This window comes from Linepithema humile, chromosome 5, assembly GCF_040581485.1.
Source record: "Linepithema humile isolate Giens D197 chromosome 5, Lhum_UNIL_v1.0, whole genome shotgun sequence".
NCBI classification, from domain to species: Eukaryota; Metazoa; Arthropoda; class Insecta; order Hymenoptera; family Formicidae; genus Linepithema; species Linepithema humile.
The window spans coordinates 3,983,317-4,010,824 of record NC_090132.1 but is presented as its reverse complement, the minus strand read 5'-3'; the positions used below and the strand labels follow the sequence as shown (position 1 = coordinate 4,010,824).

General features: G+C 38.3%; 3 protein-coding genes across 7 annotated transcripts in view; 1 reads left to right on the top strand and 2 right to left on the bottom strand.

The window, feature by feature from the left end:
* phtm (phantom) overlaps window positions 1-27,508 on the bottom strand; it is a 157,354-nt gene that overhangs the window by 19,600 nt on the left and 110,246 nt on the right. Inside the window, exon 7 of the mRNA XM_012372708.2 lies at window positions 16,211-16,355. The gene's annotated coding sequence lies outside the window, so the exon portion shown is untranslated. The remainder of the gene's footprint in view (window positions 1-16,210; window positions 16,356-27,508) is intronic.
* Window positions 4,367-23,245, top strand: LOC105675283 (high choriolytic enzyme 2). The gene is made up of 7 exons (XM_067355430.1): window positions 4,367-4,665; window positions 5,370-5,519; window positions 21,391-21,587; window positions 21,740-21,919; window positions 22,226-22,528; window positions 22,865-22,998; window positions 23,071-23,245. The coding sequence occupies exons 1-7, from the start codon at window positions 4,367-4,369 to the stop codon at window positions 23,233-23,235; spliced, it is 1,428 nt and encodes a 475-aa protein (XP_067211531.1). The 3' UTR covers window positions 23,236-23,245.
* On the bottom strand, window positions 23,342-27,013 carry fu (STKc_STK36 domain-containing protein fused). Of its 5 annotated transcripts, none has more exons than XM_067355765.1 (9): window positions 26,724-27,013; window positions 26,543-26,656; window positions 26,218-26,363; window positions 25,969-26,148; window positions 25,742-25,886; window positions 25,472-25,668; window positions 24,187-25,394; window positions 23,925-24,097; window positions 23,342-23,848 (listed from the first exon to the last, which is right to left on the bottom strand). In XM_067355765.1, exons 1-9 carry the CDS (start codon window positions 26,856-26,858, stop codon window positions 23,780-23,782), a joined length of 2,367 nt encoding a protein of 788 aa, XP_067211866.1. In that variant the 5' UTR covers window positions 26,859-27,013; the 3' UTR covers window positions 23,342-23,779. The 5 variants fall into 5 exon arrangements, with proteins under 5 accessions (XP_067211866.1, XP_012228129.1, XP_012228128.1 ...); XM_012372706.2 differs by having other exon boundaries at window positions 23,925-24,106; window positions 26,724-27,012; XM_012372705.2 differs by having other exon boundaries at window positions 23,925-24,109; window positions 26,724-27,006.

Below are 27,508 nucleotides of genomic sequence, written 5' to 3'. Positions count from 1 at the left end.
ATGAGAGATCGGTAGCCCCCGCAATGGGCACCGTGCGACTTCCCTCTTTCCCTTCTCCTCCTGCCTCGAAAGCCCCTCGTCGCGCAGTGCCGGTTCTGGTATGCAACATCGACCGCGGAACAGAGTACGAGTGCACCCGAGCTATCTGACGGGACGTGCAACGACCGACAAAGGTCACTCGCGACGTTAAATCTGCATATTGCGCCTCGCGCCTCTTCATCGCGTGTGCAACGCTTTCATTTTTCTGCGGCGCGGTGAATCGGTCAGATACACTCAAAGGAATCCCGCTAATGCCGAATTCAATAGATTCAGGTAGAAGAATGCATATCTAATCTCTAAAATTTTAGAATTCTAATCTCTAAAATATTGTTACAAACCTTAAGGCTTCTAAGTACTCGCCGCGGCCATGGCTGCGTTGTGAGATCTTAAAGAGAAGTTGTAAAATAAAATCCACCGTAAAATTTCAAGAATCAAAGAAAAGAACCGAAGGAAATTGTATTATTTGACCGTTCTCATTCTAAAGTTCCAAAGTGTATTTTTAGACAAAAGAATTTTTCTTTCAGAAATTTACCTTTGAAGTGTCGAGCATTGTCGAACCATCATGTGACAGCATAATTAATTATTGACAACATCGTTGACAGTCCCGATTATTATGTAAAAATCAATTTTAGCTTAAAACCGATTTTCAGCATAAAAAACAAATCTGAATTTATTTAATGCGAAAATATGTAAAGTAATTAAAATTTTTGTAAAATTAGCGTTGAAAGATTTTCTTCTATTTTTCCACATTTATTTCTTTCTTTTACAGTCTATTATTTTTTGTAGAATACTTTTTTTGCGACAATGCGGAAATTTAGTGTGACAGAATTGATTCGTAGATATGCTTTTTACGACAGGCGGGAATGAAACAAAAAGGAAGGGGTGCTTATTCGCTTAACTGCCCGGCGCGACAGAAAAGAGGAAGAACGGAGCATGAGAGTTCGTCGTCTTGTCTAATGCGGCTGATAACCTCGCCTAAACCCGGTCGTCGTACCAGGTGGAGATGAGGAGAGGGATGGCAAGTAAAAGAAAGAGGAGTGTTGCAGAGTGAAATAGCAGACGGGGGGGAGGGTGGTGGGAGAGGAGGGAGGAAGAGGAGGAGGAGACAACTGATCATTTCGAAATTCCAACGCAGACCACCGCCGCCGATCACCACAGGTAGATTGTAGAGCTCAATAGAATTAATCGCGGTGATCGATGTGCTCCAGATAATGGCTGCCCGCGTTAAGAGATCGTTAAGCCACGCCGCTGAGTCGTTGAACCACTTTGAGTAATCGAGGGTTTCATCTTCGAACGCATCCAGTCTGGTTTTCGCAAATCTGCGAAGTAAAACGCCGTCGATTCAATAAATTCGCGTTTACTTTTCTTTCGAGATTTATTCGCTAGAAAGTGTCTATATATGTGCAGTAGTTTGGATTAATTTTGTAGCAATTTTAACAAATTCTTTACCTACTCGTAATAATTTGAGATTTCTGAACAAAAATTACGAAATATATATCTTTTTTTTTTTGCTATACAAAACGCTCAAGATTCACGATTTAGCGAATATCGTCATGATGAATCCTAAAAGCTACTCGACAAACAGTTGGGCATTATCTTTTTTTACTAGTTTTTATTCTTCCTTGAATAAAAGTACATATAGAATAAAATAAAATAAAAGTATATATAGAAATAATTATTTCGATAAGTAAGATGCAAATTATAATGCACCTTTTCTCTTTCATAATATGTATCATGTATAACATTTCCAAGAGAGATTTCGTACATTGCAGAATTATATAATTATTTTTATAAATATCTCAAATTACAAACATAAATTTTCAGGCACGATCTGCCCATTTCGATTTTCGTAAGCTAACGCCTATCGTCTCGCCGTCGTCTTGAGACAACGCGCGCTGCGCTTGATGCCTCAGATACGACGTATCTATAACGCAATGAAGTTCCGTTGGCTTACGAAGGGGCGTCAGCTATATATTATATCATATTGCCATATTATACTATCAATCTTCCTTTCTGCTCGAATGTCTCTCCATTTTTAAGAATGTGCAAAAATGGATTTGCTGACACTTGAAAAGTTTTTCCATATATAGCGGGTGTGACACTTAAAAATTTACAGAATTTTTAAATTTCACGAAATAACAGCTTTTCAGCAATGAGGACCCTCGCGGACTTTCCCGGGATTCTCCCTTCAAAACTACAGGCCGTTATTTACGACCTAACCTATCATCTTATATCGGTCCACCCGAAGCACCTGCGCATATCTACCATTACCTACCGTATTAAATGTAAGCCGGTTTCTTCTCTCTGAAGCGGTGGCGGCAGACATCGCGCAGCTATCTCTAGATATCGTCTGCATTGAACGTGAGGGGCACTGCACTGCACTGATGACTATAGAATGCAGGTGCGAGGATACCAACCCCAGAAAGTGTTCTCTCTGTGGGGGGGCTGAACCGATCGCTGGCCAACGTGATTATACGCGACCGCCATTATACGTGACTGAAGTCCCTTGGGGGGATACATCTTTCTTTGTAAAAAGAATCTAAGCATGTTCTTCATGAGGCCCGCAGCTCCGAATTAGGAACAAAAACGATTCCTTCAAGGAATGTAAATGCGATCCTTTTGAAGGTCGCGAAAAATGTGATGTAAAAGTGATTTGTTAAATCCTCGTGGCTGCGAGACGGTCAGGTTGTCAGGGTAATGAAATTATTTTTCTTTCGACTTAAGGACGACTACTTTAGGTTCGATAAAACAGACTTTTTCTTGAGAACTGCCCGTGCGCGCGCGGGAGACGTGTTGAGCGGCGCGGACAGAAAGGCGAAGAAGATGGTGCCGCTTTTGCTTCGAGAGCCTCAGCTGGTCTCAAGAGAATAACGAATTCTGGGGTGCTTCGCGAGTTACCTCCGCAGCGCGCTCCCCCGACGCGCGCGATCTTTTGCGTTGTTCTCCTTTCTCCTTTCCACCCCCCTCTTTCTGCGACCTCAAAATCAGATGCATCCGATTTTTGCTCTCTTCTTTGTGTTCCGCTGCGGCGAATTGTAAGCGCCCGATGACCGAGTGATCTTAAAGTCCGCCAAGCCGCGATCTTTTGTGTTTAACGTCGCGCACAACTAAACGAAAAATGTCTTATCGTCTGACGCAGCGTCAGCCAGAGTATTTTGTAAAAAAAATTATATCGAATTTTCGATTAATTTACCAATCGCATAAGTCGCTCATGAATTGATTTTCGAATGGCAAAGTTATTATTTTAGAAAGCCAAATTATTAAAAAAATTAATCTCTCGGTATAATTAAGTTTGTTCCTTTCAATTACAATCAATCTCTAAGACTGTAGCGTTTTATATAATATTACAAAAAACAAATTAAATGACGAGAGAAGTGTAAATCTCTAAACAGACAAAATATAATTTTCTTGAATCTCGATTTTTACGCCACATCACAAGCTACGTCGAATGCGAAATGTATGTCAAACGTGACGGCAAAAGCAGCTGCAACGTTATTCTTGGTATGTGCACACGCGCCAATTGTAACGCCGTTTTTGCAAGTAACGAAGAAAGTACCGAGCTGCCGGCCAAGAAGATTCAATTACCTCGCCATTGTTCTTCCTTTCGCTCGCGGTGTACAGACGGCACGAGGGTATCTATTTATATCTCGAGGAAATCCTGCGTCTTTTTTTTACACAGCGACATCCGAGATAAGTGTTCGAGACTACCTAAGGATCCCGGCAGCAGATACAAGGATCGTACATATCTGCCAACTTTCCTGTTCTTACCTCTAAACCTTCCACCAGGTATCAACCTACGGAGCAACGAACGACCGGGGTCATTGGCTGGATCCAGTTATCAAGGTTGAGGTCCTTTTCCTTCGGTAGCGCGGGATCGTCGTTTCTCCTCGACGCGGATCGACGAACTTTCCAGGCTTCACCTGTGCTCGCCGCGCTACAACCCCTCTCGAAATTCAAGTAGATAGCCAGCTAGTCTTTAAGGATTATCAGAACACCGAGTCGCATAGTAACACATTTAATCGCGTCTCATGTTAAGTGGCGGCGTGAATTTCATACTGAAAATTTCAGTTTTGTCGCGATTAATTGGCGAGTCGAAATAATCATTACAATTGTTTTGCAATTGCAATTTTGATAATTTGAAATTTTGTTCTTGCCAGAAACGTGACCTACGATCGCTATCGTTTGTTAGACGTGTCGCAATTTTTTCTCCAAGAAAAATCCACCACGCACGCAGGAACAAAATTTCAAATTAAAATCGCAATTGCAAAACAATTGTAATGATTATTTCGACTCGCCAACTAATCGCAACAAAACTGAAATTTTCAGTATGCAATTCTCGCATCTCATTAAATGGCCAACTGCCCTAGAACTCAAGGATCATATAAAGGTGAGACTGCATTATGATCATTCTCGGAAAGACGAAGCATGTAAACGTCGTAAAAATTCCGCTTTCTGCCAATGGAATGAATTTGCAAGATGGCGAGATCTCTGCCCTAGTCATTCTGGCCACCAGAAGAATGTCGACGTCGGCGGGGTGCAAGGACCTGTTCCGTCGTCGAAACTTTCTACGATGTTTCTTTGGAACAAGGATCTCGTGTCCTTGCAAGATGAAAAAATGAAAATGATGTAGGCACGGAGCAATGAATGCAGTTGACTGCACGTACTTCGAGAGACCGACGTTTAATTAAGCATTACAGGACAATAAAACAGCATTGCAATTATAATACCTGTCAGCACGAAATCAAGATGAATTATTCATTTATTTTAACGTTGCAATATGTGAGTAGTTTTATTATACTTGTAAATGGCTGATATATAATTAAATACATAAAATAGTCTATATAATTAAATAAATAAATATAATTAGTCTTTAAAATAATGAGAATATTATTGCACAGTATAAATCTGTATTTTATATTTTTAAATATGTATTCTATCCCTTAGAAAAAAACATTTGAATGATTAAAGTTATCAATACATATATAATTATTTTAATGTTTTCCATTGTTTTTAATAATTGGTCAATAGGTTCAATAATCTAATCAGTAAAAAAATTAAATTATATCAGTAATATAATTTTTTAAATTAATAAGAATTAATAAGATCAATATTAGTTAATTGTCTACAACTGTAATAACTATTTCATTTAATTAATAATATACACTATAATTACTTTGTTGTATTTCTAATAGCATCTGTGATAACACAATTATTCTATAATTTTGTAAAATCTTTAAAACTGCACATTTCCCTTATTGCCATCAGAACCAGGACAATGCTGCATATAACATTTCTAATCAGACGAAAATGAGAATCTCCGATCTTCTTAGAGAGTGGGCGGTCAATGTAGAAGGCAACGAAGAAGACGAGGAAAAGGAGGAGAAGGAGGAGGAGCAGGAGGAGGTGGAGGAGGATAAGGAGGTGGAGGAGGAGGGGGAGGGGGAGGAGGAGGAGGAGGAGGAGGAAAAGGAAGATCGAGCGTAACCGGTCCAAGGAGAGCTGCGTTCTGATAACCCAATTTCATGTGCTATCGGTCAGATCGACCTCCCCCGCCTTTGTCGAAGCGGAACGATCCTAGCTCTACCACCTCCGCGACGCGACTGGCTCGGTCATTCAGCCGCGGATAGTCGGCGACTTATTTGCGACTAGCGATCTAGCTCGGGCCCGGCGCGAGCTGCGCGCTTATCGCTCATCTCGCGCGGCCGTTACCTCCATTCAGGAAAATATCCGCGACTCACCCCGCCGGCGAATTAGACGGGTCGGTACGCTTATCTCGCAGCGTCTCACCGGCTAGAAAGTATGGCACGCTCGAGGTTGCCGTGATTTTCGCATAATTTCCGCGCGTCGGCAGTTTACGCACCAAACGTATCTTAATAGGCAAGCAAGATGGGATTTATCCATTTACCGGTTATTTTATTATGGAATATTATATTGTTCATTTGCGTATTCTATACTTTTCCTTTGTATAATTTATTGGAAATTATTATGTCGAAAGTGTTATTAATTTTGCGGAATTTTATTGATTCCTAAAAATATGTATTATTTAAAATGCAATACTTCATTACAATTTTAGAAAAAAAAAACAAGCTTAAATTCTCAACTCTAATTGCATTTGTTCTTGTTGATTATTACATATCAACATTGAAAATGATGCTGCGCAGTTATTTGCAAACTAAGGAATGTAGTAAAACCTAATAATGTTTCAAAAATACATGTAATTTGCCATTTTCAAATTATATCTTACACATTCGCATCTCTATAATTCTCAGCATCCCTCTATAATTTGATCGTCGGACTGTAATCTGCATGGGGCAACGTTGTTTATCTTCGTGTCATTCTCCCATAACGAGGCGATCGATATGTAATTCGCTCGGCGTAATTGGCATCGATATACTCGTGGCGAAACGCGCGCGCTGCAGCGCACGCGGGGAAACATAAGGCAAATTAGCGAGCCGCCGTCCATGTAGATGACTGTAACGCGAGTGCGTGATTTGAAAGTGCGATAGGTTCACCCCCTGTCCCCCGTCCGCCCCTTCCCGCCCCCCCCCCGTCATTCCCACCCGCGTGACAGCCAGGAAATTGGGTCGTCGAAAACCATCGATCTTCGCGATGTGTGCGCACGTAGCCGGCGACCAGCTGATCGACGCTCCCCTCCTCGGGTTCAACGACCTTCCCTGTTCGCCAGCTAGATATTTGTGCCTACTTAAAGTGTTTGCACGACGGTGGACACCTCGCTGCAAAATAAACGCCGTCGCGTCTCAGCCGTTGCACTTATGCAAGTGCGTCTTTGCACATCACTCCATCGCGCATCGCGACGTTACATTTCATATGGCTTGGCGTCGACGACTTCTTGTGGACAAACTTCGCCTTAATTTGAGTGGGCAAATATTTTGCCGCGACGGTGTTGCAGAAATCCCGATGAGCAGATTATTATTTTCACGAAGAAATCACGCGTTCAATGATATAATAATAAAGTTTGTTTGTTTGTTTCTCTATAGATTCTTCCTCAAAATATCAAAAATTATTTGAATAGAATAATAGAAGATAATTGAAAAATCCTCTTCTACGCGTTGATCATGCGATTATATAAAGTATAAATCTCTAAAAGCTTAAAGCGGAATTAGCTTGAAAATATAGTAATATAAAAATAAAGACAAATTAGAAATTTCCATTGATAACGAAAGTAGCAGCACTTTAAATAAGAATCATCGCAGGTGTCCTAAAGATTTTACAGCCCGCTGAGTTTCATATGCGAGTAAAACTGCAAATAAACCAGACTGAGTCTTTCGACTGAGCATCGGAAGGGACAGTGGCAATTACGAATCCGCTGGTCGGTCAGTCGGGGATTTCGCACGAGTTATGCGCGCCAACTTTTTATCTCTTTCCTGCGAGAGTCGTTCGCATGGGAATTTGCAGATTCGGCACTCGCGCGAATGTGGTCGTGCGGCCGACGACCGCGACTTTCTCCTCTTATGCTAATTTCGTTAATATGCTATTTTCACGACTCCTGTACGTCGGGGCCCACGTCATTGTACCGTCCGGTATCTTGCGTACGGCAGGAGAGCGAGAGAGAGAGGAAAAACATTCCCCAAAGCTACGATAATTAGAGATATATAACCAGCTGACGATTTATTACGTAAAATTATATCGGCACCGCGACCAGGGCAAACTGAAAAACACGAGAAACTTATTTCCGGCTTACTTCGAATATGCGCGAGAGATGAAAATCGCCCAAGTTATCAATCGTCGTATTGTCCGCATACTATATCTATTAAACTGGATGTATCGCTTAGCTTTTACTGGAGATGACGTATCGATAACTGTATTCTATTTTGAAGAGACGCATAATTACGTAAGCAACGTTACGGAACTTTATCGATGCAGAAGGATATCATGCTAATTGACCGAACAGTTGTTTATGAGTTGCATTTTATTGCCAATAAATATAGCTATTTTTAAATAAAATTTTAAATCGAAGAAATTATTATCGTTCTTGTTAAATATACAGTCCGATAATTTCTTGACATTTATATCTACAGCTTTTTTATTCATTAGCGAATTAATGAACCGATATAAAGTATTTAAATGTACAATATTACTTTCGAACGAGAGATATATTCTAGTTAACTGTACTTAAACATCTTTGAAAAGCGTAAAACTTTTCTTTCTTTAGTGTACGATTTATTCCGAAGTATTGTCCAAGCACAAATGCTCCGCGCACAATATCTCTTATAAAAACAGATAAGTTTCATTTTGAAAATGTATCGTATTTTACAGCCAAAATCTCCACTCAATTCTTCACATCATACGTAAGTAGCCTATTAATATAGCGGAAATTGATTAAATATTGACGCAAGTTTCATTTACGCGTAAGCTTAATTTTTGAATCTAATGTTTATTTATCGCGTTCTTCAAGCTTCTCAGATGAACGCAACGCGCTAAGGTTCTGACTGCAGAATCGTGTCTTATCAGCAGCATTAAAGCCGTTTATCTACCTGGAGCTGCTGCCTATCGGACACAAACAGGGTGAGCGTGATATCCCTTCTTGCAGCATGGAATGTGCAAGCTGGTTTGTTACTCTCGCATGAAGCTTTCCCCTCGTATAAAACAATCATCGTCACGTTACGCGTACTGCTTTTCGGAACGTTGACACCAAAACAGGCCGCAACAATAATGCGGATAAAATTTTCAATCATTGCAGACAACTTTTTCCACGAATTGACGCCGAACTTTGCTGTGATAAAAAATTATTTTAATGTTAAATGTTACATTTTTATCGGCAAGTGATAATTTCTTGTGTAGAAGAAAATGATCGGATTATCGAGGATAACAAAAGACAAGTTTATCCAATGAAAAAAATTGTGAATATTCTTGAAGACGATCTTCGCCCATCGAATTGTAATAAGATCGGATCGCGACGACGACGTCGATTACGATCGCGGCTCGAGGAGTCGCAGAAAGAAACGCGCGTCCTCCCGGTCCATTCGAGGAGAAAAAATGAATCGGACCTCGATCGATCGGTTTCTCCGAGTGGTTCGGCCAGTGCCGTAGCAAGTGACATCCGCAATGCCGATGCCGTGTGAGAGCGGAGTTCGTTGCCCCGTAAAAGAAGACAGGCATACTGGCCCCGGCGCGTTTCTGGGTTTACTGTTTCTGCCTGCTTGCGAGTGTGTGCGAGCATCGCGCTCCGTGCATGCGTTTCGTAAGCTGCACGCGAGGAATCGTCGGGTGCCATATCGTACCGAAAGCACGAAACCTCGTAAAAGTGCGATATATGCGCGAGAGCGCGGAGGAAACCGGTAAAAATTAGTTTCGGCGGGACGGCTTGACAAGAGGTCAAAAACCGCTTGCAAAACCGCTATAGAACGAAACTCGAAAATACTATGTAATATTCAAGTGTGTCATCTTTGAATCGATAGGTTTGCGAAAAGTCTCAAAATATAATCTGTATCACGTATTAAGCAGTAACATTTTTTACATATTGTTGTAAAAATACAATTCAATATTTTTTAAGAATATTGAAACTATATTCGGCATTAATTTAATTAAAAATTATTTTAGACTATTACAAACGATATATCTTTATCTTTATTAAATGTGCATATGTATGAAAGAATTAAAATCAATCTTTATATTAGTGATAATATAAATAATTGCTAATAAAACATTATATGAAATATTGCAAGATTAAAAAGAAATAAAAAACTTGAGTCTTTCTTATCTTTCTAGGATAAATCAGCCTCTGCGAAAATATATATATTTCTACGAGACCAACGAGAAGACCGATCACGGGACATTGTTAGCTCTTCTAGCGGCTCTTCTGCGCGTTATTCTCGCTTAGAGTACGCAAAATGCGTACTAACTAAGTCATAAATAGTGTCACGCGTGAAACCGATTGCGCCTATGACTAGTCAATATGTCGCGCGCTGCGAAAATGCGTGTCGGTTGCATGCGTGTGCAAAGTGAGCCGCAATAGGCGACGTCGTAAGTAAGATCGCAAATAAAAGACCGCGCTCGATAGTGCTTCGAAATGAGTAAAAAAAATTTCGCGTTACATACATCGCTGTTATCGCGCACGAGCAATAATTGGGACGATACTGACGTCGCGGCTCGTAAGAAAAACGATCATGCGAAGCCGTGCGTCCGCGGGCGCACTTTCCTCTCGATGTAAATGAAAACAGTCGGAGTTTCTATGTCAACGCCTTCCCTCGAGGCCGTCCGGCGCGAACGATTTCGTTTGATCTGTCATTAAAGGGACCCAATTGCCGATCATTATAAATTCTGACTAGGCAGCATCATAAATTCCGCTGCCGTGAGAAACTAAAATGGCCCTGCGACTCGGAGTAATTACGGCGACGCATAATTAAAGTATAACGAGGCGGCTTGAAAGCGCGCAAACCACGACGTATACGAGATCGAGGAGGCTGTGAGTCACTCTTTATCAACATCTTTGTGGCATGATCGCGATTGAATCGGTTTTGTTACTTAATCGACACGGCAGAAAATTGTGTAAGATTCCGTTCCGAAAAATTGTAGCGATATTTTTTCAGCTATATTATGTAAATGTGAGCGAGAGAGAGAGAGAAATACAGAAGAGCGCATCACAAGCATCTCTATGTACTCTTCTAATAAACTATGCTCGGCATTCGTTATCTCGATTTCGACATATCTCACGGAATCTGCGAGAAAATCGATGAAATCAGTTGCTCTTCACGGTATGATAAAAATTAAATGCCTAGACATTTCAAAGAAAGCACGGGGGATAATGTTGTATATTAGGGTCTCGTGAACAAAGTAATCGAGCCATCGAGTTCATTTTACACGTCCATTATTTACACATGTGTAGCTTCGTCTTTCCTTCTTCTGCGTAACTGTTTCTTTTTTTCCTTTCGACCGGTTAGTTTTAGAGAGCGGACCAGGGCCTATCCCACCAAATCGCCGATTTGTCCGTTTTAACTGCCGTGGAGAGCACGATCTACGCTCCGGGGCGTTGCTCGTTATTGCGCTCACGCTCTCGCCTTGCGATCGAGAGAGTCGGCCGAGTGGAGAGACTACGATCGGTACGTAAGTACGTACGCGTATGTCCGGCCGACTGGTCGTCTCTTACGACCGTGTTTGTACCCCGATTAAAACATACAGCGGGTCGGTCGTCGACCTGGCCCCGCGGTAGGCAAAGCAGCGCGACGGAATTATAAAATTCTGTTACGACACCCGAAACGTGTGACGCGCTTTCAGACGCCCCCGCCGCGATGCTGCCAGCCGTCGCGACTGCGAATCGTCTGCGCACCCCGTTTTTTCTCTTCAAACTTTACCGCACAATTACGAGTTCTTTTTGTGCTTTAAATATTTTAATTGCTAGAAAAATTAATCTTGCGGTTCTTTCATTTCTTCAATTTATAAAAATGCAACCGCATCAGTTATTCTGCGAGTTCTCAATTCAGTAAAGATTAAGACAGCTTATAAAGTGTCTTCACAGATCTACAATCTATGTGAAATTAAAATAAGCTTTTATTCAAAAGATTTTATTCCAATTGGAAGTCGCTCAAACACGATTTCGAGATGAAAAAGTGACATTTGACCGATAATTACTGAAATTTAAATATTTAAGCTAATGTTAGTTTGCAGGAAATGAAATCTTTCGAGCACCCAAAGAGAACGTGATCAAAGAGACTGATGAATCACGGAATGGATTTTGGAGAGATGCGATTCAATAATTCGCGAATATTTTTGTGCACTGCACGGTGAGTGCTGACCGTGGAAAGAAAGTTTCTTCATTGTGGCATCTGGAATCTTGAATCTCGAATCGAGAGGTGCGACGAACACGTGAAATCGACCGTGAAAGAATACCGGATCATCGAAAGCAGCGATGCTCAATGTTACAAATTGGGCAACGTCATACGTGACGAGAAGACAAAAATTGAAACAACAAAGTAACAAATGAGAAATTTCTCATTGAAAAATGTATAAAAGATTGAATTTAAGTGTGCGATGTATTTGATACATTTGTTGCATGAGTGGCTCTAAGAAGTTTCTTGAATTTGATTAATAACATCATCTGTACATATCTCTTTCATACAAAAATATATATTTTAAGATATATATTTAAAAATATATATAATAATTATCTCCAACTTATCTACATAAACAATATTAAACATTGGTAATTAAAATCAATAAAATTTGAATTTATTTTCTAAAATGCAATTTTTTAAAGTAGGTCATATTTTAATTTAATTGTGAAAAATATGTATATTTGAAAGTCACAAAAATATTAAGAATTCACTCTGTCAAATTTTATTACATATTATGTATATTTTTTATCACTTTCTCGAGTGCCAAAAATTTATATTATAAATTTATTATTGCTTATCGTAGAAATAAATCGCCAATTCATAGCTTAAAATAAAAATTTTAGTCAATATATACTGTGCATCCGCGCGATTGCTCAGTTCAAAATTAAAAGTTGGAAAGTTAGAAGTTACATTTTTGCACGACTTTGTAAAATCATGATTCGGATCTCAGTAGAAAGGATGAGCGAGACGTTTGGCCGATTGCTCCGGGTTACCAGGGGTCGATGTACTCGAAAGTCGAAGCTTTCCCGACTCATCATCATGCTCGAGTCTCTATTAACGAAATTTCTAATGCGAATTTATGATAATGAATGAGCAGTCGAAGAATTATCCATTGCTCCATGGTCAGCGATTCATCAGAGGTTCTCAATATGTTCAAATATGTCTCTCATTGCTATTGTATATCTTTCTCTATTTTTTCTAGCATTTTACACCGATATTCTGAGATTTATAAGCAAGAGATCATGTGTAGCAGCAACAACACATTAAGCAATGTGACATATTCATGTTGTCTGATTGTGAAACACCTTTAGATGTCACTTCGAACTGAAGCACTGTAGATGTGCTTCGAATATGCACAAGGCTTTTCGATATTCTTAATCTTTGATATGTTCTCCAATTAAAGTGTCGCTAATAACTCCAAATTTACGATGGAAATTTACTGCATGCTTACTATTCTCTAGAAAACCCAATGATATCCGCTACTTAACTTTTTTTAAGCGGTGTTCGGCTTGCATTAATTGGACTGCACTAATAAGACAAGTTTATCCTTCTTTATCATTAATATGTATTAATCGCACTTTGAAAAATATAACTATAGATAAATGAAGTACAGCCCCTCTTTTCGCCCTTTGACATATCTTCTATGTAACGAAACAGATAGAAGAAATAGAATAAATGCAACGCCAAAAATAGTAAGCGTTTCGCACAAATTTCTCTCGCGTAAAATTGCATAACTTTTCCGTGATATTATATGCAGAAATATGAAACAGTCTGGCAGAAAATATTGTGGTTTTATCATGAAAGACTAATTGCTGTTAAAAATGTCAATGACTCTACAATTCATAAATCTGAACGAAACTTAAATTGCAGCCAAATATACAATTAAGTTTAAGTTTTCATTGTCGTAAGATAAATTATGATAAATTCAAATTCATATTTTATTAGACGGGGATTAATTTACAAAAATGTTTTCAATAAATAGTCCTTTAATTTTGGAGAAAATTTGATAAATTTTCATTCAAATATGAATAAGTATCTCACTTTCAAGATAAATTCGAATCGAATCAACTATGTAACTTGATAAATTTTTATATCTCTTAGGTAAAATTAGAAAAAAAACTTTATTACAGTAAACAATCTTCTCAGAGAGTCCGCTAGATTTTTGTTTCTTAAAACAAAGCGTTCTCTTAAAGACATGTTTCTCGACTCGTTAAATATTAAATACTCTAACACGGTGCATCGAACCATCGCGAGAGGTAACTGATCACAATCGGAAAAGTTCGCCGCGGGCGAGGCCGTTTCGCGTCTCGCAAAAAGAAGAAATCCGCGGAAAGAAACCGTCTCGTTGCACGCGGGGGGCTAACGCGGCGCGGCGCAACAGGACGAGTCGTTGGCTGAGGAACTTGATGGTCGTGCGCGGTGGAGGATAGGTAGCGTGGATGGCGCACCGCGTCGTTGGAGGTGCCGCGGAAGGTGGTGGTCGCCGAAGGTGGCGGCATGATGAACGGAGAGGAGGAGGAGGGAGGAAAGGGGGCAGGACGGAGGACACTTTCACTCTCACAGGTGTATGACCGACTCGAGAACGCGAAGCTCGTTGCTCGAACGCTGCGAGAGAGGACGAGGCGAAGAGGAGGCCGGCGAAAAGAGAGAAAGAGAACGATAGGGCCCTGCCAGAAGAGGACGGACAAAAGGACAGAGAGAAAGAAACTGAAGAACGGAGGAGAGAAGGGAGGAAGAGAAGATTTAATGCCGCAGTGATCTCGGGCCGTTCCACAAAGTGGAGGGCCTCACGCGGATAACGGCTGCTAGATAACGGCCCATCGGTCACGTGCTCGTGCGTGCGTACTAACATCCATCTACATCACATTAATATTAATTGCGGCGTTGCATCTGTCGTTGGGCCACCCTCTCGTTAATTAGATTTTTTAATGAGAAAAATTTAATGAAACAATATTTGGCATAAAAGTGTCGGAGAAACATTTGTTATTGAAAAATAATATCTTGTTATACACGCAAAAGCCGTCGTGGATCTTGATTAAAAAAGTTTTGATCCGTTAAGATTTTACATCATTCAATTATGGAGACAAAGTTGCATAATATAATTTTGTAACTTTCGCACGCTGACAATTGTGACGAGAGAAATAAATATAGCTTTTAGCTCCAATATTTCTTTCACCCTCCTGGAATGGATTTTCGTAACTTTTCGAAAGTAGACATAAATTTGTATTTGTATCAATAATCGCAAATATCTATTGCGATTCCCGGCCGAAGGGCACGAGTCAAATCGTTAACCGCGATAGCATCGGTGCGCGTGAATCAACTCGACCGCTTCGCCTCGTGTTCTTCAACGACAGAGCGGAGCGAGCGCACATAGCGAAACGGTGAGTGCGCGGTGGTCCTTCGCGATAGCGGATATGATCGCATTAAAAGCCGCGGGCGCCATTGACGACGACGGGAGGAGGGATAGAGAGAACTCGGCAGGAGGGCGACAGAAAAAAAAAAGGAGAGAAAGAGGGAGGCAAAGAGCGCAAAAGAGGGCGAAACGGAGAGAGAGGACGGGAGGGAGAGGGAGACAGAAGGGACGAGAGAGAGAGAAGTATTATAACCAGGGTCGATGAACCGTGGACGTTCGCGCTGTTCGCCGAGTTTACTCACTACCGAAATATATTGTTGGTCCCGATGGTCCGGAGTGGTCCCAGTGGGTCAGTGGTTCACGGGGAACCCAGAACCGAGCCTGCCGGAGATACGCGGTGCGGAAACATCTCCTTTACGATTTCGGCTTTCATCTGTGCCTGGGACCACCGCCGAACCGATCAACGCCGGTCGCTAAAATGGACGAACAATGATTGTAGAAAACGCGAAATTAAAGGCGCTGGCATCATTCGCGCTCGCGCCCCCAACACGTCCCGCGAAAGTGGACAGTTATTAATGTCAGCATGCATTCGCATTGGTCTTGCTAGTCTTGCAAACTAATCAATAAATAAGCGTGTTTCTGTTAGATAATCTAATTAGATATGAGATAAATGTTTCAGTGCTTAAAATTCACTTCATTTTTCTCTAGTTACAATAAATCCTCTGATTTCAACGAGACGTAGTTATCGCGTGCAAATTAATGAACAGCGACAGCAAAAATCATGGATTGCTTCTTTTTAAAGAAAAGTAAACAACTAGGTACTTTAAGATTTATCTAAATCTTTTTTCCGCCCGTGAATTTCATAAAAAGATAAAAGGAAAGTACTTTTATCTAGCTAAATTCATTTTTGATTCTATTCTTCTCGTTTCATTATATTTTTAATAAGATAATTCAATCTGTCTGTTTATGAAAAAAAAAGCAATTTATCCGATTAAGACCTTCAATTTTGCAAATTTGCCTCGCTATAAGTGGCGCGTCGTTTGGTGGAAGCGTGTCGAGTAGGCAAGCATGTCGACAAGGCGAGTGATCGACAAGGCACCTCATTCAGAGCCATCGGTTTTATTTGGTGATCAGGCCCGAAGGGAAGAAAGGAAATCGCGTTGCAGAAGTGACGAGCGCGTCGAGGATCGTAAAGCAGGATAAAGAGGTCAACTGTTGCGCCGCTAAAAATATCTCTCTATCTTACCTTCGCACTTCACTTCCGTCCACTGCACCTCAGATCCATCATTCGTAAGCTCCTTTTGTAATGGATGCGATAAAGCGGGGTGGTTGTAGTAACAGAAGATGTGTCTCTTGTATTTCTCGGAACTCTAGACAGTAATCTTTGCATCCTGTAAAAAATATAATCTGTTAAAATATATAAAAATTTATCTATTTTTCTTATAAGCTTAATTATACTTTTTTACAAATAATGTATTAAATGAGAAGCGAAACTTTTTATAAAACTAAAATAAAATTGTGAGCTGCGAGGACAACGCTGAATGTTCGTGCGAAAGATTCTTTATTTTTTTTGTATTGACAAATATTTCGATCACTGATGTAACTCTCTAGAGTGTTTATGATATTCCCATTTATACATTTAATAATATCGAGATACCTATGCTGTGCTATCAATTCGATTTCGTTGTATGTTAATGATTAAAACTATTGAAAATGAATTACAAAGTGTTTTCTTTTGTCAAAAACTTTGTAATCTTTTCAAGTTTAAGCAATTAATATTCGCACCTGCGAAAATAAAGAAATATCGGGAAAGAAAAGATAAGCATGTTGAAATGCAATATGTTTTTGGCCGCACTTCTCTTATCCCTATCATTTATTTACGAAAGCTAGAGTATTTATAAAACTTGTTTGAAGAAGTTGCTTTTACATTTCTGGCAAAGATGCAACGTATATTTATGTTGTTAAACCGGCGTAATTCGAGCAAGTCAAGACTTTCGCAGAAGAAAAAAAATAAAAAAGAAGTAAATGAACGTTGTGCAAGTGAAATTTCATGACTTCCCAAGTGAAGACCGGTTACGTATATGATATTGAGCGACTTCAATGAGCGGACTACAACAACTACAGAAGAAGTTGCAACATACTCTTTTCAAAACAACAAATAATAAAATATCATAACCATACGAAATAATCCTCATTTTTGGCTTATTGTGACGTTAATGAACGCTATACTTGTAATGCTGTTAAAAATATGGCACATAGAAATAAATAAAATAAAATTTATAATTCATAAATATACACTCACTCGCAAAAAAAACGGGCCACCAAACTTTAGCACAATTTTTTAACATTTTTGAATAGCGATAACTTAAAGTTACTATAATAGCGATAATTAAAGTTACTATATGAACGTACAGCATATTTTGTTGTAATTAAAAATTTTCAAATTCTTTTAACTCAGATGTTGATATATGCAAAATTACATGACAATTTTCAAATCAATTATTATTCATCATCTCATATCATTCAAATCAATTATTATTAATTGTACAGTCCAATAATGTTATAAACGGCGCGCAATCTCATGTGAGCAACAAACGCTAGTTCTGAAAGTCCGTGCGTCAGGATCCGACAATACGTTTATTTCTCAAGAAATGATCATATTTGCATTTTCAAGTATTAGAAGCAACGGGATAAGAACACGCTAAATGCTCCCATGGGGAAAAGAGACCGCGGATCGTTGACCTACAACCACGTGGAATAGCACGTGAATTCGCGGGAGATTTCGCGCGAGGAGATCGTTAGTGACTATCGCTTGGTTCTCAGTTTGCGCCGGGAGCAAGGAACTGCTAATGCGACCGACGATCGTTAGAAATCTCTCACGTTTCTTGCGCCACGGCATTCGCCCAATCGCTCATTAGACAAGTCACGTGCGGCGGCACTGAGCTGAATTCACTGCCCTGCACAACAATGATCCCAGCGACTCTTGACTTCTCTTTAAGACTTAGCTCTTTACGCTCCTTCGCTCACGCGAACATATTCAATAGAGATTGTTCTCCGTGATACTAAACAACTATACAAAATTTAAATAATCGCCTAATTGGTATTTATAAAATATTTGATAAGATATGATTTAAAGTTTTAGAATCTAAAATGGAAGGTTTAAGATCAATTTCTCCTGTCAATGAAAGAGGAAGAAAAATTTTAATAAAAAAAAGAAACTATATAAGAAAGTAAGATATAAAAGATATAAAACTCAACAAAAAATAAAAAGATAAATAACTTTTAAAAAGATACTTTTAGCAGATTCTATTTTAATAAAAAAATTTTGTTATTTAATTGCATTATTTCATATCATAATGCATGTTAATTAATACAATATAATCGCGTATCTTAATTATGTCTTATTACCACTCGCATTCATAAAAATAATAAAACTTATCGATTTTGTTTGTTTTACTAGAAGTTGCATTTCAATACATCGTACTAAAGAAAATGTATATTTTAAAGTTCTATGCCTATCAAATGATATAAGATTCTAAGGTATAAAAATAAATAAAATGTACATTATATTTATTTTATATCTTAGAATGCCTTACAATCTTATATCATATCATTTGGCAGGCTTAGAACTTTAGAATGCACATTTTCTTTACTGTAATGCATTAAAATCTTATATTTTAAAGAAAGAAATAATCTAAAAAATATATAAACATATATAATATACAAAATGTACATTTTAAAATATATAACATTCTGGACCACATTTTTGTTTAAAAATGTAAGTTTTCAAAACTAAGCAATAAAAAAATGTGGATTTTAAAATGCTAGGCTTACCAAATGTTACGATATAAAATTTAACAAAAAATGTATTTTGCTTAAGTATTACAGAGAAATTTGGTCGCTGATCAGTGCAGCCGCACCGAATATCGTCAACGCACGCATTAATTAATTATTAATGCGGCGATAATCTTGTCATCCTCAGCGATATAACAGACAAGATAGGAAGTAATATAAAAAATCATGAGCAATCGAAAAGAATCATTTGCATCTCTTAAAAACCGTTAGGTTGTTGCTAACCGTCTCCAATTTTATCACCACCAAAAAATTAACGACACGATCCGCGTACAAACCGTAATGAAGAACACAAATTGGTCTTCGTGAAGTGTGCAAAAAATGACTTCTTGAGGCAAAATGGACTTAAAGTGAGAGAAGAGAGAAAATAAGCGAGATAATTAATCTTCAAAGCGTCCAATAAGATCACGAGAGAGAACAAACTGTTGAAAGAAGTAGGAGAAAAACGAAAACCACGAAGTTTCCGTCGTTAGACGCTCGTGAAACGCGAGCTCCCCGTAGCGAACGCGAGGAAGTCTTGCTCGCTCTTGCGGTTCCCAAGAAGTCCGGTTAGGATTTAGGCTACGAGGAGCTCTACCCGAATTCTGGAACGCCTCGGTCGTTGGCCTTGCCTTCGATTCCCTGCCTTCGAGATTTTCGGGCGCAACTTTGTGTACGGTATATTTGTATGTTCGCGTATTAAAAAAAAAATAAACAGAGCTTTTATCTAACAAACGTCTAAACCGATTCGAGTCGATCTCGTCGAATCGCTCGCGAATCACGCGGCGCTGTAGACAATTTTGTCCCAAACTCGTGAAATGTGTGAAAGGGAAGAAGAGATCTAAACAGCGTTCGCTTAAATGTATAAAAGATAAGATACTACTGTAAATTTTTATTACTTTGATACTTTGAGACATTTAACAATTTGATTTAACAATTTGATGTATCTAATCACTTTTGCTTGATCGCTACGCAAAGATACAAAAATTTAACCTGCATTTGAAAACACATAAATTTGAAAATTGACAGTTAATAAAGAAAATTGATCATTTTTCAACAATATCCTTCAAACGCAAAGTTCTTTCAATTCAGTTGAATTAAGTTGAACTATTTTTTAGGAAAACAAATTTTTTCTGTGAAAATATAAATTCTACTAATTCTACTAATTCTACAAATTAATTATTCACGATGTGCTGTATTCCGAATACAGTCATCAGTTTTTCTTACATTGTGATATTCAACGTTCTAACTGTTGCTACTCTAATTTGTGAAGTAGCGGCTGTGAAATTTGTGTACACCACAATCATTATCAGCACTGTTTGTGCATTTCATGATGATCGCGCACGAGCACAAGGTTGCTACCGTTAATTTCGCACGGTTATAATTGCACGCCTTTTTTCTCGCCTCGGACATGCCCGGACCGGAGTGAAGACGAGAGAGGCTGTGGACCGAACTTCGGACGCGCGGAGGAGACAGAGGGATCCGGAGGGAAAGGCACGAAACGATTCGAAGATAATATATCGATGTACTGAGTTACGCGGCCGGCTACCGAATTATTTTGACCCACATCTGTGACGCCTCGAGGCGTCAGGATGCCGGAGATTCGATAAGGCGCCTTCTCCGAGGCGCTACTTTGTTAAATCTGCCGTTCTGCTCATTTTCAGAACGGCGATAAATAATGCACTGCAAGACGACGAAAAGAAAAAGCATGCCATATTTTTTGTACCCGATTTCGCGTCAAGCGAAGACTGGATATTCTATAATAGATGTACGTGAAGAGTAAAAGTTGTACAAAAGACGGGACTTGAATGCAAGACACAGCTTAAAATACAAAAAAATATTTATCATTTTGTAAAATCGTAATATAATAAAAATTATGGTATAATTCTTAGCGAAAAATAAAAGATGTATTTAATTATGCGTCCAAGAAATGTAATAATAAAAAAAAATTATAATAAATTAAGCAGAATTTGTTGATAAAATTTTAACTAATTTTATTGCAATCTAAATTTAATCCCAGATTTGATCATTAAAATGTCAAATTAAAAGAATTGCAATTAAAAAAATATCTCCAAAAAATATTTCTACGAGAAGTAATTTAGAATGTTTCAAATATCGCGGTAAGACTTAATTTGTATTTTTCTCGTGTACACGTAACTTCCTTTATGTAAATGCATCGTCTTGACATACACCACAATAACGTGCGATGATAATTCTACGGGAGTTTGCCGCGGAACCGATTTTCTATTAGGTCACAACAGTCAACGAAAAGATAAGCCGCGCGATTTATATTCAGGTTGTGTCTGCGATTATAGTTTGTATTTTCGACCTAAATAGTTTTCAAAGCAACGTCACGGATCGATCTGAAACACAATGATGACGCTGATAATTAATTCCCGAGAGCAATACTTGCTGCAAGACAAATTAAATTGAACAAAAATATAAACAAAAAAATGTGCGACAAAATGTTCAAAAAAGAACTGAAGAACCTTCTTTCACGAATCACACGAGATAAACTAAGTATTTGCATATCTGAAGTGTCTAAAAAGTTCCGCTGGTGAGCGATTACAGCGGATAAGGATTATATATATAAAGAAGGAAACCTTGCAGTGTAAGGTACTACTTTGTTCAGGACGAAGGCACAATGGTGACAATACGAATAATCTTACTGTTCGTAGCGATCGGCATTAGTTCGGGATTACCGGCCAGAAATCATCGTCGACTTCGTCCTGCACCGCCTAAACCACGATTCGACGGAGTTTTCGAAGACGGCCACAATCATGAAGAAATTGGTAATTAAATTTCCAATTGCTAATTGCACTATCAATTTCAATAAATTTATAACTAATTAAAATTTGAGAAATAAAGTAAATTTTACTCGAACTAAATATAAAATAATCGAAAAAAACCTTTATTAAAATTATATTTATCTTCTCTCGCGCAGCTAATAACATAAACTCTTGGCGCCCGAGTAATCCACAATATATTTGGGAACTGAGCGGTCTACACGAAGGTGATATAATGATCCATCCTGATAGTCCATCATGGAAAAACGGTATTCTAGACACTAAAGCACGATGGCCCGGTGGTGTCGTGCCGTATTTCATACAGAAAGATGAATTTGGTAATGTTTTATCCTTTTTTTCCTAATCGAAATGATAAACATTTTTTATGATAAACATATTAAATGATAAACATATTTTATCATTTATATTATCATAAATATTTTTCATTAATAGCAAATACCGTTTAAAATTCGTTAACGTTAATTAATTTATTACGTTAATTGCTTCGTTGCTTTTTTTCAAAATTATATGTAAAACAAACAAAAACATTATTATAAAATCGGTCATAAATAATTCGTCGTAAATATTTAAATTTACTTTTGACTTCGATAATTCAATTTCATGCATAAATTATTAATTCGTAGATGAGAGCCAAATCGAATTGATCAAAGAAGCGATGCAGGAGTATCACAAAAAGACCTGCTTGCGTTTTCGGCCTTACAAAGATACTGACGACGATTACGTGACAATACAAGCGAAAAACTCGGGATGTTGGTCCCTGGTCGGCCGTCACGGTCATGGACAGGTCTTGAATCTACAGAATCCGGGATGCGTTCATCACGGTGTTGTCGTACACGAATTTATGCACGCCTTGGGCTTTTACCATCAACAGAGCGCCGCGAACCGAGACGAGTGGGTCACCATACATTGGGATAACATCAAGCCTGGTAAGAGCATTAATGTTATCGCAATGTAATTAAATGGCATATTTTATTTCAAATTTGGTAATTAAAACAGGATCTCGACCGTTTCGAATGATATTTAATTGCACTCTTTGCGAAATATATTTTCTCGACTTATTACGTGTTTATAATTAAAAAAAAATATAAGTAGAGAGATTTCTTATCTTTTCGTAAGATTATATATTTATTTATCAATTTCTCCGTAATAATCTTCCATAAATATTGAGAAGCAATTTATGATATTTTATGATATTTTTTATGAATTCTTCGGATGAAAGCTTTTACACAATGCGTGAACTAAATTTTAATGAACTCTTGCAGGCAAGGAGCACAATTTCAATAAGTACGATAATCGCACTGTGACCGATTATGGCATCGGCTACGATTACAAGAGCGTCATGCATTACAGTTCCCATGCCTTCTCGAGAAATGGAGAACCTACTATTACGCCGAAGGTAATAATCGTGCGGTATTCATGATATTTCTATATAGTTCGGTTTGCTCTCAATGTTTATGTCATTTCGCAGAAAGAAAAGGTAAAACTTGGTCAGCGAGACGGACTCAGCGAAAAGGACGTAGCCAAAGTGCAGGCAATGTATAAAGAGCAATGTAGCAATCGTGACACGAAAGAAAATGACAGCGATTCATCTAATTCTTCTGAAGAAATTTCTATGGGATGGATATTCGATTAAATTCAAATAATCAAACTCTAAAATGTGTAATAAAATATCCAAGTCGGTAGTCTGCACAAATACATGGAATTTTCATGGAAAAAGATCTAAAAATAAAAACAAAACATTCAATATTGCGTATATTTATGTAAAAAATTTCACAAAGTCAATAATATTACGTACAATTAAGATTCTTATTTACCCTGTTAATATTAATTTGATTGAACACTTGAAAATCTTTATAACGTATTTGCTACATTTTAAGTATATCTGCACGAGCCAAAGTATGTTTATTATTTAGCGATTTATAAAAATATTACAAATATTTTATTTCTTAAGTATATCAGTCTGTCTAAAAATAAAATATTTGATCTCATAAAATTAGCGCCGGATTATGTGAATATGCGATTCGCAGTTTGTTATCCGTTGAATGCTTTTACAGTCATTGGCGCGTTTAATTTCTTCTCTCTCAACGGCGAATCACGAATTACGCATAATTCTGTACTAGTTGAAGGATAATAACAACATTAAAATTGATCCCTACAAATATTCTTATTTCACCCGCTCAACTCACAGGACTCTTTTGATTGTAATACGTTAGTTGTTTTAATTCACTTACTGCATCCACAGCAGCCTAGAATAATATTTTTGCGATATGTTATATAATGTATTGTTTTGACGAAAACATTGCAATTATTTAATTTACTTACGTGTCGCACTTGTTCATCCTCATCCTTAGTTAAACTCTCAATTAAATTTTTTAATGATCTGTCCCAAACCTGTTGCAGTGCTCTGCAGCAAAATCTACCCAACAATCTAACCATGGTACACGTTCTCGCTCGCAAAACAGCTTGTCGATGATGGAGAAGTTTACTGAGCTGCTCTACCGATGCTCCTTCATTGAAGACACAGTCTCACATATACAACTTATAAAATTATGACGGTGCAGAAAATGATTTATAATTTACTCACCAGGTGTTTTCATACGCAATACGACCCGTTCCACAAGCTCGGCATTCTCAGGTTGAGATCGCAGCACATTATTCAAAATCGCTACAAGATCCGCAACGACTCGTGCCTTTCTTCTCTCCAAAGCTAGCAGTTGTTGTAGAAGTGGCATTCCATTAACGATGTAAATGGCGTCGCAAAACTGAATGAGAAATTGATTCCCAACGTATACCAATCTGCAAAGCACCAGCATTGCGCACTCGAGCGCTTGAAGCTCATCCGCAGACAGAGAGGATGCTGATCTCGTTTCCGCATAAGCCGTATCTGTCGCGTTCGTCGCTTCGTCAGAGCGTTCCGACATTAGGAGTTTCACAGCGTAAACGAGATTAGGTACCACTCTTACATCCAGATAAACTCGTTCGATTTTCTTCAAATTCTCCTTGCTAATTGGCACGGTAAACGGCAACGATAATAAACAAGCTACGTATTCGACTACTCGACAACCGGCTGCTGGGTTTCTAAGAGGGGAAACAAACACCGAAACGCAATTTTGTTGCAACAAAGAATCGATCTCGCCCTCCATAACTTCTTCCATCGATTTTTGTAAAAACACAACCCATTCTTCATTTTCAATCGGTCTTTCCACTGCCCTCAGATCCCAGTCCGGCAATCTCGCAGGCTTCTCGGACGTTTTCTTTTCGGGTGGATTTTTCTCACCGAATTCTTGTTCATAATCGATGCTCAAGCAGCTTTGTTTACAATCACCATCGCCGTGCATTTGATCAGTGTGCGAGGATTTTTCCGCTTGTTGACCGATATTGATACCATCACCCTGAGCATTAGTGTGATGCATTTCCCCATCCAACTGTCGTCCAACGGAATTGTCGTCTATCTGCGTTTGAATAGGTTTGGAGTGATCCTCCGATACGGGGAAATTATGCTCTACATTTGCGCTATGCGGACAATCGTTCTGGCATATAGCGTGATCCGCTGCTAGAAGATCACTTCTCAGAGACGCCCTGAGACTGAGATTTCCTAAAAGCACGTCGATGCTAGCGCTAGAATCAGTGCCGCTCGGCTCGCTATGACGCAATCCTTGACAATGACCTATTCCATGCTGGCAATAACCAGGGGATACTAGATAACCCGGTTGCGAGATACATGTTCGCTGACGATATTCGTGCTGTTTCCTCTCCTGTTCTTGCATTTTTTTTATCACTTTCTCCACAACTCTACATAGAAAACGATTAATTGAGAAAAATATTGCGTGCACGATTCTCTCAAGACAATTAAATCAACGGCACTATACTTGGATTGTTTCGTAGAACGCATCGCCAGACTTTGCAACTGCTGCTGCTTTGCTCTTGCTTGACTCGCGGACAATGGAGTTGTTAATGGAGCCACAGGTGCGGTGCCACCTACTATTATAATTCGATCTTTGACGAACGGATGTTCGAGAAGAGCTGGCCAAGTCAATCGCTGAGAAGGATCTTTTTGTAGTAAACCCTGAAATTAAAACCATGAATAAATAAGATATTACAAACACATTATCTACAAATACCTAGATAAATATTTCTACCTGTAAGAAGCTTTTGCAATTTGGAGAAATAAAATCTGGCCACTTTATCGCTTCAAATCTGATTAATTTAACCAAGTGCAATATTGAGTTGGTCTGAAATGGAGGAGAACCCACCACCAATTCATAAACTATGCATCCTAAGGACCTAAATAAAACATTAATTTTAAGATGTATTTATTGTGCAAATAAAATATAAATTATATGTGTCAAATGTATGACAGATTTACCACAAATCAGCATTATGGTCATATGGATATTCTTCTATAAGTTCTGGCGCCATGTACAATGGCGTACCTTTGATTGAAGTAAGTACGTGAGTGCCAGTGCTCATGCTGCGAGCAAATCCAAAATCACAAAGTTTAGCCACACCGTTTGCCTCCAAAAGAACATTTTGTGGCTTGAGATCTCTAATAATGAAAACAGAATCATTATTATAGCACATTACAGATTACATCTGTCTACAATTAGACACAAACCTATGCATCACTCGATTTGAATGCAAATAATAAAGCGCAGACACCAGATCACAAGCTATTACTTGAGCTCTTTCCTCGGACAATCTGCCTTGCTTGTCCAGTATATCATAGAGTTCCTTGTCTGCATATTCCGTTACAACCACAATCTAGATCACATATTCTACAAAACATCTAGAAATATGTTATATTTTTTTCAACAGTACAAAACATTCAATAAGCAATTACTGGATTGGATTTGATTGACGTATACAATTAGATCTACTAATTATCAATCGCTTATTAAACGCTATGTTCTGCTATTTATAAAAGTGTCGATCTAACATACTTCGTTTTCTGTCTCAAAGGAATCTAACATCTGCACAATATTTGGATGATGTAAATGACGTTGAATCTCACACTCTTGACGTAAACTTTTCAGCTCCTTAAACGACCTGCCGCACTGCAAACAAATACATCATTGGTTATAAAATAGTTATTTATTTATAAATCTCCTTTGATTCACGTACCTTCCTTATCATTTTGAAAGCCACGATTTCACCATCCGAACGTTTCTTAGCTTTGTACACTTGTCCAAAAGATCCCTCTCCGATTTGCTTTAAGATCTCATACTTCTTCATCTTGGAACTTTCGTATTTTTTCATTTGAAGTCAAAAAATGCGCTTCTCGCACAGGTGCAGTATGCGCATGCGACAAAACAAAATCGCTCAACAAGCTGAGATTGCATGCATTAAATATGTAAAGCAGTGAGGACGACAGCTATCGCCATATTCTCTTAACCGTCGACTGCCACCGACTTGATGTTGTGATTCCTGATCTCACTAACGCCCTCAGAAAATATTGTGGCAGGAGTAAGGAATAAGTAAGCCACAGAAGAAGATGGTAACGAAAAGAATAGTCGGGCGGAAAAGAGAGAATATTACCGCTCGTATAAAAAAGATTAAAATTATTTTTGTTAATGTATACAACATTGTTCCTTTTTTTAAATATAAATCGTGTTTATGTAAAATATATAAAAAGTATCTGTTTTAGTAATTTTAAATTTAATCAATCTCTAATGCAGTTCTTATATGCATAAGAAATTTAAATCTATAATACTTTGATGTCTAATAATAATTATAATTAATTAAAAAAAAAGGGAAAGGATAAAAACCAATTAAATGATGATTTTAATCTTGCAAATAATGTGATAGTTTAAATGTAGATGAGCAGTCTTATTTCAAGTATCTCGGTAAATTTCTACAGCGTCTTTTACATCATCAAATTGTCGTTATAAAGTTTATTTTATCATAGA

Excerpts from the sequence above, each read along its gene's own strand:
- LOC105675283 (XM_067355430.1), top strand. The coding sequence starts at position 4,367 with ATGCAATTCTCGCATCTCATTAAATGGCCAACTGCCCTAGAACTCAAG. Across the intron at positions 4,666-5,369 it reads GATGAAAAAATGAAAATGAT|AGAGTGGGCGGTCAATGTAG; the intron begins GTAGGCACGGAG and ends CGATCTTCTTAG. Across the intron at positions 22,529-22,864 it reads TTGGGATAACATCAAGCCTG|GCAAGGAGCACAATTTCAAT; the intron begins GTAAGAGCATTA and ends GAACTCTTGCAG.
- fu (XM_012372705.2), bottom strand. The coding sequence starts at position 26,858 with ATGAAAAAATACGAAAGTTCCAAGATGAAGAAGTATGAGATCTTAAAG. Across the intron at positions 26,149-26,217 it reads TCAAATCGAGTGATGCATAG|AGATCTCAAGCCACAAAATG; the intron begins GTTTGTGTCTAA and ends TTTCATTATTAG. Across the intron at positions 24,110-24,186 it reads ATTGCGTATGAAAACACCTG|GAGCATCGGTAGAGCAGCTC; the intron begins GTGAGTAAATTA and ends TCTTCAATGAAG.